Source organism: Magnolia sinica, chromosome 16 (assembly GCF_029962835.1).
Source record: "Magnolia sinica isolate HGM2019 chromosome 16, MsV1, whole genome shotgun sequence".
Taxonomy (NCBI): Eukaryota; Viridiplantae; Streptophyta; class Magnoliopsida; order Magnoliales; family Magnoliaceae; genus Magnolia; species Magnolia sinica.
Genome location: NC_080588.1, coordinates 31,751,251 through 31,765,046, shown reverse-complemented (window position 1 = coordinate 31,765,046; position 13,796 = coordinate 31,751,251). Strand labels below are relative to the sequence as shown.

The following is a 13,796-nucleotide window of genomic DNA, read 5'->3' as shown; positions in this document are numbered from 1 at the left end:
TTTCACACCTGATCGGTCAACCGAATAGATTTCTCGGTTGACCGAAAGCATCACAACACCATTCAGTCGATCGGACACTTTCTCGGTCGACCAGACTGTTTCTCGGTCCACCGGACTTATCTGTCCAGCACTTTGAATTATAGCTTGGTTGTATGTCCAGGGTCAACTGAACTCGTCTAACTTGATTTCTTCAATTTTCAGCATATGACTGGTCTTTGATCTCTTAGACTTCACAATCAACATGAATCGTCTAGGTTTTCTAACACTCTCCCGCACATTAAAAATTTCTCTAATGAGAGTCGTTTATCATTCATATGGATGAGAAAATAATGTGAAATTAAGGATAAATATGCAATATAAGGCTGTTATTAGTCCACCACCATCACCACTTATAGATATCACATGTTGCCAACCCTCCAACTCGATGTAATGCGCATAGGTCAATGAAATTGTGCATCCTATCAAGTCAATCAATACATATATCAGATGATGTTTCACAAGACCATGCACGTGCACCTTTTGAGGCACTGATGCTCTGTCGAGGGCATGAATTGAAATCACTTGTCTATTTGTAGCGAGTTCATTCTCCGCCCCTGGACCCTTATCGAGATTTGTATCTTCCTCAACGGATCAATCATCCTCCATAATAAATAGTTGGCTTGCATATGTTACTATGATGAAAATGCTCGTCATAGTTATAATAGAGGCCACAACCACACCTTTCGTTCATCTCTACTGGCATATTAGTGGTTATGGCAGCCAAGTTAACTGATAATGTCGGAGCAATTGAGGGGATGGGTGGGTATTTGATGATAGCGTCAAATGACCTGTGATGGACCGGTCGAAGTGTCAGTTTAAAGCTAACTTCTCTTCTACTAAGAATGCAAGGCTTGCAACCTTAATAAGGGAGTCTGGTTATAACAATTCGACTTTATCCTAGATATTCTCTTGAAGACCGCTAATGAAACAATACATCGTGTGAGGTTTCGGTAACGGTACCGTGAGGTTAGCAAGTTGTGCAAACTCATTTCAATAGTCAGAAACAAAACCCTTTTGCTAAAGCTTGGAAAGAGCCTCTCTTGGAGGGGCATTTGAAGCATGATATTAGATGGAATGGAATTGCATTTGGTCCCATGCAAATTCCATATGGTGTTTGGAGAGGACGGGAAGGGTTGAGATTAGGTGGGATGGAATTGCATTTGGTCCCATGCAGAATTTTCATAGATTTTGAAATCCACTATAAGTGTGGGCCCACACACATTGATGCATGTGTTTTATTCATGCCGTTCATATATGGCCTTTACATGTGACATTCGGTTATATAAGTATACAGGTGATCGACATCTGTTGTGAATGTGGTTAGTTGATTACAAATCTATGATCCACCAAATGTGATTTGTCCAGTGTTTTATTCATAGCAAAATTTTTTTCATAAACCGGGAGATTGGATGGCCAAAATATCATAATATTTTTAGACATGCAATCATCGTGCAATAGTTGTATTAATCTCATTTAATGGGATTCCATGCCACCTAATCCCACGGCCAAACAGGCCTTGGTCCAAGACCAGCCTGATTTGTTTCCGTGGTCATCTTCACAGTGGGATGCAAGGAGGGTGCGTGTGGGGTTAGCCAACTTCTTCCATTAGCTGCCTGAGCAATTTGACGACTTTATGTCCTCGGTCGTCTTGCGCAAGTAGAAACTATAGAGGCGATTCGCAGGGGAGCGGATTGCCTGTGGCCCTCCGCACAGAGATATCTCTGTACGAGGGGCTGTGGGGTTCACATATATGTCTGTGACAAATCCACTCCGTCCATCTGTTTTTAAAGACGACGAAAGGTTATGCTTTAACGCATCAGAGACCTAGAAAATCAGGTTGGCCACACCAACAAAATAGTGGGAACAACAACATCCTGTTTGAAACTTTTCTCCAACTGACCATGGTGTTTATATGCCATCCAAACCGTTCATAGAATTATAATCATTCAGATAAACTGGAAGCAAAAATATCATCCTGATACAAAACTTCTGTCACGGCTGGGCGTTCAATACCAACTGTTTCATGTGTTATGGCTCACATGAGTTTTGGATCTGCCTGATTTTTAAAATCCGCCATATTTTGGTATTTCAAAACAGATGGATAGAATGGATCTATCACGGACATCTCTGTGAATTTCTCACGGACATCCCTATGGCACACAGACCCTAACATTTTGTGGTCGGAGCCCTCTAACCGGATGGGCGTTAGCCTATCTCTCTCACCAATAGCTACCTGAGTGGAACTTAAGTGGGATCCGCCCCGTTCACCAGGTACTCTGCTTCATGTTCACCTCCAGATTCAAAAATCATGATCATACGTAACGGATGCAGGCCACACGCTAGGAGAAAAGTTGGGATGGGATGGCTACCATTAATTTTGTATATGGCCCACCGTGGTGTTTATATCCCATCCAATCCATTTATTTTGATGTCCGTCGTTTGGATGAAACAACTACCTAAAAACCACAAACGACGGTGTTCCATAGGTGTAATTTTATGAGATGGTCCATTTTGAGTGTTGAACGAGCCTTATTTCTGAGATCAAATGTAAACAAGGGGTGGTGCAGCTGATGGACGGGTTGGATTTTATGCATGTTAAGTCGTTTCCCCACACTAGAGAAAGTGACAAGAGGTGGGCAAAGCGTTTTCCCACCCACTCATCACGTGGTTCCCGCAGACAACATGCTCTGTACTATACAGGCTCGTTCATCAGGTGGGCAATCATGTATACGAAAAATCAATGGCTATAAAAACACTACCGACGATCTTTATTGAATATACGCCTGCGGCCACCTTCCCAAAGGGATCGCCACCTTACGTGTCACCCAACCTCGTACACGTGTGCCAATTTGGAACATGCCCGCGAATCGCCTCTTCAATCACTCCCGCGAATCTACATGAATTTCTCCTTTGACCAACCAATTTCCACGATAAAAAAACCAAAAAGCCTACCATGTTCGTAAATATCCCTTTATTATTATTTTTTTAATTTTACCAAAATCCCCAATTTCGATCCAAACCCTCTCCCAATTCATCTTCTATATCTCGAAACCGATCCGATTTTCGATCTCCTCTCATTTCCCTGGAGCTGACGATCACAATTTGGTTCTCAGCCGTTCTCTTTTCTCGATTCCAGGTTTAGGATTTCAGAAAGAAAGGGAAAAAAAAAATAAAAAATCCTTTTCCCGTTATTCGATCTGCCGATTCGTTAGGTCTAGATATCCTCTATTAGATCTTTACGTTTTCTTCTCTTTCAATTGATCGTAATTCGGTTGATCTTGGCCGTCGATTTCGGTTTCTAGGGTTAGGGTTGCCGAAACTCGTTCGGATTCGTCCAATTTATAAATATAGGGTTCGCAGGTAATATTTTTGGTTTGAATTGGTTGTGATTTTTCCGGAATCTGTGGGTGTTTGGAGAATCTAGGATTAGGGTTTTCGACGATTTCCGGTTTTCATTCTTTAATTCAATTGGGTTGGGGAAATATTGCGTTTCATAGGAAATAAGCGTTCTCGCGTCTTGGGTGTTTGTAAATCGGTATCTTCTAGTGAGAATTTAGTAATTAGGGTTTCGGTAGCCTTAACTGTTTTCCAGCTTTCACCTGATTCAGGCATTCAGCTTTCCACAGGACGGTCTTTGGAGGTAAACACCAGTTCTTGATTTTTATATGTTGTTTTATGTTTAGTGCCCAGCTACGGTTGCTTTAAAGTACAGTTCAATATCATGCTAGCATGGCACATGCCAGGAAGTTCATCAGGTGGGCCGTGTTATGTTTGCGTGCCCAAAAGTAGGCCACTCTGCTCATTAGGAACTTTTAAAAAAAGTTGACTACAGTCCCCTTTCAATATGCACATGTGGCTACGTTACAAGTGGAATTACCTATTTTTGGGCCAAGTTGCATATGGGCTGGGCGTTAGCCAATGAATTAATAGGCTGATCCTTGCTTGTGCATGCAGGTAGGATTCTAATCCTACTCACAATGGTAGTGTTATATTTCTCATTTCTCCCATGATTGGTTTGATGTATGTGTGAGCACTATGAGATTACAGAGTTTGCTAAATATATTTGCTTCCCAAATATGATTTTCTATGCCTAATTATAATGTGATGTTGTCCTCCATGTTCCAATAGTCTGCAAGTGGCAACATGTCGAAAAGCCAAGCCTCACCTTGAAGATTACCTTGTGGAAAAAAAAGGCTGATTGGCTTTGCATCTATTCCAAAAAAACACGTGTGGTCCACCTGATGGATTGTCCTGATTTTCATGTCAGGTCATCTTCGTGATGGTGGTGCACACGGCTTTTGAATGAGGTGAATGTCACATGCATATGACACGTTGTTGTTTGTCCATGTGTTGGACTATAACTTTTGCGGTCCAACTAGTTGCATTGGAATGTTCCTCTGTTGTATATTTGATAAGTGTTTTTTGAGGAGGTATTGTAGAATGCTGTAGTTGAGAATTTGTGCAGTAGCCTTTAGGATTTTCATCCTGTACAAGTGGTGTGATGGTTTTAGTGATTGAAACCATTTGCCTTATGGGCCATGGTGGATGGTCCATGCACCAACATTCTACAGTACCTGGTTAAGAAGAAAAATACCAGCAATCCACATCCAAAGATTTAACAATTAGGATCTTTCAATTTGGGTGATTTGTTATTTTATCTTTTGGTGTGCGGCCATCAGGTAAATGGCATGGATAAAAGAATTGCTGGCCCACTTTTCAAACTTTGTGCACAGCGTGGAAGACCCATGTTCTTTGCAAACTGAAAATTTGATCCCTGCATAAAATAAAGAAAACTGAAGAAGAGCTACTCTCTCCACATGACCATTTGGTGACCAAGTGGGATCCACGCGTGGGCCTAGATGTGATCAGATTAGTTTGGTTAACTAGTATTATCTACAAAATTTGGCAAACAAAGATCATCCTAGATGGTGGAGAAGCATCATGAAACTTATTTACAAGAAAGAAAGATATGCAATAATCACAATGTTAAGCTTTAGTAGAGTGTTGGAGCGAAGACTTAAGTAACATGGATATCAGAGAATTATAGTTTGGCTTCATGCCAAGGAGATCATCACTTGAGACTATATTCTTAGACTATTGATGGAGGTGTAGAGAGCTATATATATATATATATATATATATGTAGGGAAATGGTTCTATGTGGTCTACCTCATGTGAACTTCCCATGAGGTCGAGCTGTGTGGGCCCCACCGTGATGTGTGTCGAACATCAACACCGTGCATTTGATGGGTCCCCTTTAAATTATCGGATATCCCAAAAATCAGCCGTATACGGAACTCAGGTGGGCCATACCATCTGATATCATGTGAAGACATGCTTAAAACATATAAAGGCACTTGGTGGGGCCCACCTGAAATTTGGATGTGTCTGAAACTTGGTTTGATCCCTCATCCAAGTGGGACACACATAATGGATGGACTGGATTTGTCGACCACATCTTAGTGGGTCCAACAAATGATTATGAATGTTTAATGGGTGGGTAACCCCTCTCAACTTTTGTATGTGGTGTGGCCCACACAAGTCATGGATTGACTTTATTTTTAAGCCCTAGGCCCACCATGGAATGGTGCATCTGACTGATGGTGTAGATGTTCGACAAACATCACAGTGGGGCCCACACAGCTCGACGTCATGGGAACTTCCCATGAGGTCGACCGCATAGAACCATTATATATATATATATATATATAATACTAGGGAAGTTATTTTATGATTTTGAGGAAAGGGGTACTTGAAAATATATTGAAATCCTTAAAGATATTTATTGGAGTGTTGTTATAAGAGGGTGACTATTTTGAGAGAACTGAGTTCCTTGTAGCACTAGGTCCTAGGTGTCAATCATAAATAGCAATATACCATTTTATACATGTATTTTTCAAAAATGTGCTAAATATCCATCCTACATGTATTTTTCAAAAATATGCGTTAAAATCCATCACCACATAAAATGGCATACTAGTTTATAATTCCAATTAAAACACATAGTGAAAGAAAACATTTAAAATCGGAAAAACAACATATGGAATTACAATCTATCCTAAATTCTTAATTAAAATCTATGTTCTTTCAAAAAAAAAAAAAAAACTCAGGGTAAATGTAATTCTTCTGAAACTGGCAAGATATTCTGTGGATGACTCCTTCGCTCTGAAGTTTGAGTCTTGAAGACTCTTCGAAGAAGTTCTCTCAAGTCTTCAAGAGAATATGAGTTTGTTCTGTAATATTTTTTTAAGTCCATTTTGCCTCTGCTGCAAGTCGTGGCTAACCATCTAACATCTGTCACCACTACCCCTGGGGCCCACATGCCAAGATGGTTTATGATTTGAATCGTCCATCATGCTTCAAGAGTTGAATAGGGAACCACTGAGATGTTCTTTTCGTTGTTCTAAATTCATATACATATGGTGATGGTCAGAATCATCCATCCAACAATGATGGGTTATGCTATTCATGAGCTCAATAAGGATTTTGTCATGAAAGTAATTTGGATTATACCCATTATAGATTGATTTTGGGAGCAATGTATGTTCATATAAATCAAAATGAGCAAGTTAGGGTATGGCCCAAACGTTTTTGTCATGAATGTTGTTTTGGTATGTTTCCAGTTGCTGCAAACATATACCCTCTTTATCATTTTATGGTGATAACTGATATTCCTTGGAAGTTTTCTCACTCCTTTGGAAATTTAGTTTAGAAAGGTGTTTCGTTTGTTTCAGTTGCTGCAAACATATAGCCTGTTTATCCTTGTATGGTGATGATTGATATTTCTTGGAAGTCTTAGTACCAATTTGGAAGTTAAATTTAGCTTCTCCCTTGATCTTCAAGGCAAATTTTTTTTTTTTTTAATTTTTTTTTATTCCTTTGTCTAGTTAGTGTACAAAAGGCATTTCACCCATGTTCTCCAGTATTGTAACATGCACTCTTGATACAGTAGTGTTGCCCCATGATGATGCTCAGGGTATATCCAAATATAGTAAATATAGGTCCTCTTGACCCTTAAACACATGATGGTTTCTGGAATCTTGATGTTGTTGTTTCTCACCCCCAGAGCATGCCTGTTGAAAACCATCCTTAGGCTGAGTTATCACTTATCCAATTTAAATATTATGTAACTTTCAAATGCAATGCAGAGGCCTAGTCCTTCGATATCTCATATCTTAGTTGCTTATGATATGAATGATGCACATTGGATGATTTAATCACTAGTAGAAGCATCACATCGAGCTAGCAATATCCATATGCAGTTCAGTGTCACCATTTAGTCATAGGAAGGGGCCTCCTACCATTTGGGTTTGTAAATGATTTGATACTTGGAGCTGTTTCTAATGGAACCCCTTTTCTCTTGCTTGTTGAAACCTTGATGTATTGAAATCCGAGTCTTTAGATGTCGGTATCCTCCCAATGAAGCAAGGTTATCAAATGAAAGGATGGACTTCCTTCATGGTTAATGAGATTGTGGCAAGAGCTACTGTTTGCCCCCCTTGTTTCGATGCAAATTCTGTTGGAGATGCTCTTGCTAAAGATGGAACTATCAGAGAAATGTAATGTAGTCAGGATTAGTTATGTAACTAGTCCTTTTAATAAATGTGCAGTATTCCATAAAAAGAATCTTTATCAACAATTGAAGATATAAAATCGATAGAACATGGGAAGTGCAGAAGAGAAGCTGCCAAAAGCATTCTTTGACATTTTTGCCCCACAAGTTGTTAACATGAGCTAATTATGAGATATTGTCAGCTTTCATGCTGAAAAGTTTCCATTTGGTGTTCATTGGTTTTTTGTTGTCCGCATCGCAGCCTTATCACAGCTAATTGGGGCTGGCTATACAAATTCTTTTCTGCTGTTCCAATCTATTAAGGACTATATCTTCTGTTAAATGATATGTCATCAGATATTTTCTTACTACCAATAGCCACATCTTTTTTGGCCTTCCCCTTGCTCTTTTGGAGCATTCAACCTGTGCATTGCTGAACCATCTAAGTCTACTTTCCCTTATAATCTATTGGTGCTGCTCCTAGGTTTCCATTTCCCTCAAATGCACTCATTTCTAATTCTATCCTTCCTCATCTTGCTACTTGTCCATCTCAACATCCTTATTTCAGCTACAGCACCCTATGAACATGTTGTTCCTTGACTGCCCAACATTCCTCCCATAAAGCTCCTATACAATCTCTCCCTCATTTTGATTGGATGTGACCAAGGTATTTGTTTTCATTTTTGGAAAATTTGGGGTTAGGATTTTAATCCAGTGGTCAGTTGGTTTTGTTTTGTTTTGTTTTTTTGTTTTTTTTTTTTTAGAACAATTTCTGTGACTGATAGGGTTTGAGTGATTTTGTTAGTTGTAGTTGTAGGACTTTCTTTTTGTGATTTCGCGCATTCTTTCACAGAAATTATTGTCTTAAATGTAGGTTTTGTGGGAAGTTATTTACAGTTTCTAATTTTCCTATTTTACTTACGAAACATAATTCAATCTCAAAGAGATTGGGAACCCCAAATTTCCTGTTTGCCCTGTAGAGATTGCGCCACCTTGGTCCTCAACCCTGGTAAAGGAGGTGCTTGATGTCAGCTGGGCAGGCGGTCATCATACCTCCACTAAGCAATCAGGAGAGAAACTGTTTTTAATTTTAATTTTTAATTTTTAAATCTATAAGGATGACAATAGATGGCTGGCACAAGGTTATAATGATGTCAATAGCCAAAAGTTGCTGCTGATAGGACATTTGTTTTTTTGAAGAGCTGATGTTGGGACCATTCCTGTGACTAGTGTTCGAAATATCGGTATCGCATTACGTATCGCATCCTTGGGATACAGATGCATGTCAGTTATCACACGGGATATCATTTGTATCGGATAATTTATCGCACTTTTGGGAAACATGGGGAAACATTGGGAAAGTTGTTGAATTTTTCATTGAAACTCTAGGAATTGTTAAAAAAGACCTTAATAAATGCTTTTAAATCATAGCATCTCAAAAAAGAAGTGCACATAATAGGTTCCCTTTGTATAGGGTCCTAAGCTATGTGGTGTCAGGATTGAACTAATGCAACTATATTCAAATTGAATGCATACCATTTAGAGTGCATGTAATGATCATTTCATCAAACACTCCTATATACTTCAAAATTAGTCTCAATTGATAGCTGGTTGAAGGGAAATTTTGAAAACATTAATATTTAATAATTTTTTTTATTACATTTTAATTAAAAAATGATTTTTATTTTTCGAAAATTGACAAGGACTTAAGAAACCAGTAGATTAGCCCTCAGAAGTGCTTGCTTTCATGTTTGGAGTACAACATTGCAAGCAATTTGGCAGGAATTGGGGAAATTGTGAATTTTCCCCAAAACGGATCACCTACACTCAAAATTCGAAATTGGAGTGCATGTGATGATCATTCATCAAATACTCCTAAATACTTTTTAAAATTAAATCTCCTAAATACTTCGAAATTGTCTCAATTGACAACTGATTGAAGGAAAATTTTGAAAAAAAAAACATGGAGAACATGAAGAACCAATGGATATTGAAATCAAAGCTCCAACTTCATGATTTTTCTTGCAAAATATGAAGAACCAATGGATTTATAACCATTTGACACTGATTTAACATAATTTCAACAAAAAAAGGGATCAGTAATTGAAAATGCTCACCGGATTGAACATGTGAGATATATCGGCATTACCTATGTGTTTCGTATCACAGGTGGGATACAAGATATATTGTGGGATATATCGGTCGATATTGTCGATATTTAAAACATTGCATGTGACCAAATTAAGGACCCAATCATTCCTAAGAGGGACTCAGATCATATGGCCATGAGCTAGATGAAAAAGGCTTTTTTTTTTTTTTTTTTTTAATGACACTTACGTAGAAAAGGCCTTGCAGAGGAGCATGCTGATGTGCTTGAATCATTCTATTAGCCTTGATCAACCAGTATACGTAAATATTAATCTCTTTTTATTTGGGCATTTTCATTAAAATTTTCTTTCTTCGACATTGATTGTCTGGATTATGCCTTCATTTAAGTTTCATAAATGTTCCATTCAGGCTGTTCATACCAATCTCCTTTTGGATTTAAGGCCAACTCATCTTCCTGCATTTAGTAATTGTTTCCCAATCGTAGCAAGTCAACAGTGCCAAAGAATCCTTCCTTCTGCTTAGTTTGTTTTCAGATTCATTAACTGAATATTTTTTGAATGGCAACAACTGAATAATTTATATTTGTTCCTACAAGCTGTGGGATGGCTGCTGCCATAAAATGTAGCGTTTATGATAGTTTGCCTCTGGTAACTTGGGTTTAATGGTTGGTCTTGCAGGTCAAACATGGTATTTGAGCACAACAAGCGACCCTTCAGTGATGATGAGTCATGCCAACTTTCTCACAAGCATCCAAGACGACTAGATTACGGCGGTCACCTGCCTTCTTTTGCAGAATTTGTTCTCGATGTCCCTGGGAAACAATATACTTTGGGTAAAGTAGTTAAACAGTTTTGTCACCAGAAATATCTATTAAAAAAAAAAAAAATTGTCACCAGAAATGCGAGGGCAATTACAAGGGGAGTGAAGAGGTGATTTGAAACACCTGTGCCAATTTGGCAAGCATAAGCAAGATTTGGGCACACTTCATTGTGTGGTGCTCACCAAGTGCACATGTATGAGAACTATGGAGTCATGGACAGTTAGGATAAAAAAGAAAAAGAAAATGATCAACAGCAAAAATACAATTTACATGTCTGAGCTACCTGGTGAGTGGACCTGCCTGATTTGAGGGCTACAGCACATTCAAGGTGGGACTACTTGATGACTGGTCTGGATCCTGCTCACATGCATCATGTTGTCACATTTGCTGTGAATAACCTTGTTCTCTCCTTGCGTGAATTGCGTTAGCATATCTCCCTTGTGGCCATAGATAGCAGTGATTGATTATTTCTGTTAGTAACTGATGCAATTCGTGTACTAGGTGAAGGTGAAGAAAGCTTGGATAAATGTCAGGGTGAGGAGAGGGTCGCAAGTCCCACCACTACTGAACTTGCAGTTCCTGGTGACAAGGAGTTTGAAAGCAGTGCTTTTGGCAATCTTTCTGGCTTGTCATGGGTCACAAGTGATATTACTATTGTAGAAGAAGCCAGAACTGAGCCAGCATTAGAGATTTCTCGCTTCCCTCATTTCCCTGATCATGGCCGTCCACCAAGGGTATTAATTCAGTCTGAAGAGACGTACTCCTCACTTCTAGATCATCCCTCTCGAAGGCCTGTTTCTGTGGGCCCTGATCATCAAGCAGATGTTCCTGCATGGAGCTTACCGGATGCTAAGGATAGATCTGGTTATTTGAACTTGCCAGCTCCAGCATTAGGTGCTGATTCAGACGCTGATGTTGCTTTTCCACCATCTAAGATGCCATTGCCAATTCCTTGCCCTCAACTCATGGAGGATGATGATGAAAACCTGATGGGCATTTGCATCATGCCAATGCCTCATGCTGACAATGGCGGTAATGTTGGCAATGGTAGGACTGATTGTAGTTGCCTGGACAAGGGTTCTGTTAGATGTGTGAGACAGCATGTGATGGAAGCAAGAGAAAAACTACGGGCGATGCTCGGGCAGGAGAGATTTGTGGAGCTGGGATTCTATGACATGGGAGAGTATGTGGGCCAGAAATGGAGCGAAGAGGAAGACCGTGTATTTCAGGAAGTTGTCTTCTCCAATCCGTTGTCTTCAGGCAAGAATTTTTGGAATAGACTCTCCCTCGTCTTCCCTACCAGGGCCAAGAAGGACCTTGTCAGTTACTACTTCAACGTCTTTATGCTTCGAAGAAGGGCCGAGCAGAATAGATTGGACCCATTGAATATTGACAGTGATGATGATGAGTGGCACGGGAGCAATGAAGGTGAGGAGTTTGCCATAACAGAGGAAGATGGTGAAGATTCCATTGTGGAGTCTCCTCTGAATCAAGATTTATGTAATGGTGATGCCCGCGAGTATGATTACTGTGAAGATGATGAGGGTGGGGATGATGATTATGACAGTGATGAAGATGGTGAAGTTGCTGGTGAAGATGATGACGGAGTGGTTGACGATGTTTCAGAAGCACATGCTGGTGATAAATCAAGTTCAGACAAATGGCTGTATGGTAACAATTCCATTCCCATCATCGAGCTGGCATCTGATAATCTGCGAAATGGTTTGGAAGATCAAGATGTGCAGGATGACTCGAGCACGTCCTCTGAGTGTCAGCTAACTGGAGCCAACTCCGGCCCAGCTGATTGGGCAGTGATGCAAGAGAACCAAGTCAATACAGACTATAGTAAAAGATGGCACAGCGATCTCATGAATGAGAGTCTAACAGATGTGGTCGAAGGTGAATATGTTTTGGAGCCTTGTGATTCCTTAGTATGGGACACTGGGTTTATTACCAGTCCAGAGAAAGGTGTTGATTCCTTGGCTGCGTGGGATATGATTGAAGAGGTCTTCAGAGATGGGACTTGGAACGATAATAGGATGTGGGATGGTCCTGGTTTCCGCTAATCCGGCATATTCTTTTTCCTTGGTGAATGAATTTCCTTTTATTCTCTCATTTGCACGAAGCAAATTGTAGCTTCTCTAACCCACCAAGTATTAGAGAAGCCGTAGCTGACTGGGTACATTGGTGGCAGTATTCTTTCCTTGAGAGTCCAATTTCCTTGTACATCCACGGGTGAAGATGGAAGTCATGTAAAATAATGAGTTTTCAGGATGTCAAGGGGCAGTTTCGTTTCTATGATCAAGTCTGTTATTGTTTAGGAATTATACGATACTTCCCGAGGCATTGCCCAGTTTTTTCGGGTCTTCAGTTCTAACAGGAGGGGCTGTACGCCGCTGATCCAGGTGGGCTGGAAAATAAAGTTAAAAAAAAAAAAAAAAAAAGAAGAAGAAGAAGAAGAAGAAGAAGAAAGAAACTCTCGAGTGGAAAAATGTGGCCTTTTGATTGCTGGCCTTAAAATTGACCCTTGAGAAGGTAAATATAAAACAATGGTGCACTTTCAACTAAAAAGAAAGTTGAAAATTTGGTGGATAGGGTCTTCCAGTGTGGGAAGTTTTGCGTAATGGCTAGTGTTTGTGGATTGTGAATTATGGCTGTTACGATTTTACATTTGTTTAAACACATGTAATTCGGCTGGCAAATGCTGATGTAATACGAGACGAGATGAAAGAATTTGTAATCATTGCAATTGTAATTTAGTTATGCAGTTGAAATTATTTTTCCTTGTTGATTTGACACTTGAGTAATAAGACTTCATTATGGAATATTATAATTTGTAATCATTGCACTTTTATAATACATCAGGACTATAATTCATAATACAAATATCGTGTATGCCTATAATTCATAATACAAATATCCTATAATTCATAATACAAATATCCTGTATGCGGGGAAATGCCTTGTCCAATATCACATAATTCTTCTTCATCATCATTATTATTACTATTAATGATGATGATGATGATTCATCAAGTTTATCAGGCTGGTGGGATTTTTCTCGTCCCAAGTGTAAGATAATAAAGGCTTTTTATCTTTAATGTGTGAATGGTTGTTGGTTTGTTTTTATTTATAAATTTGATTTTTGTTGTTGATGTCAATGGATTCTTAACTGTTACCATGATGTTAGAGGCGGTCATGAGCCTGGGAGCCAGTGTTGGGCGTGAAGTTCAAGCCCAAAATCCTGGATGGGCTGAGCAACAATCAATGACCTGG

General features: G+C 39.4%; 1 protein-coding gene across 1 annotated transcript; it reads left to right on the top strand.

The window, feature by feature from the left end:
- The first annotated feature begins 3,971 nt into the window (after nucleotides 1-3,971).
- LOC131229882 (uncharacterized) lies at nucleotides 3,972-13,309 on the top strand. Its single transcript, XM_058225931.1, has 4 exons — nucleotides 3,972-3,993; nucleotides 10,378-10,532; nucleotides 11,022-12,942; nucleotides 12,984-13,309. Exons 2-3 carry the CDS (start codon nucleotides 10,385-10,387, stop codon nucleotides 12,584-12,586), a joined length of 1,713 nt encoding a protein of 570 aa, XP_058081914.1. The 5' UTR covers nucleotides 3,972-3,993; nucleotides 10,378-10,384; the 3' UTR covers nucleotides 12,587-12,942; nucleotides 12,984-13,309.
- The last annotated feature ends 487 nt before the right edge of the window (nucleotides 13,310-13,796 follow it).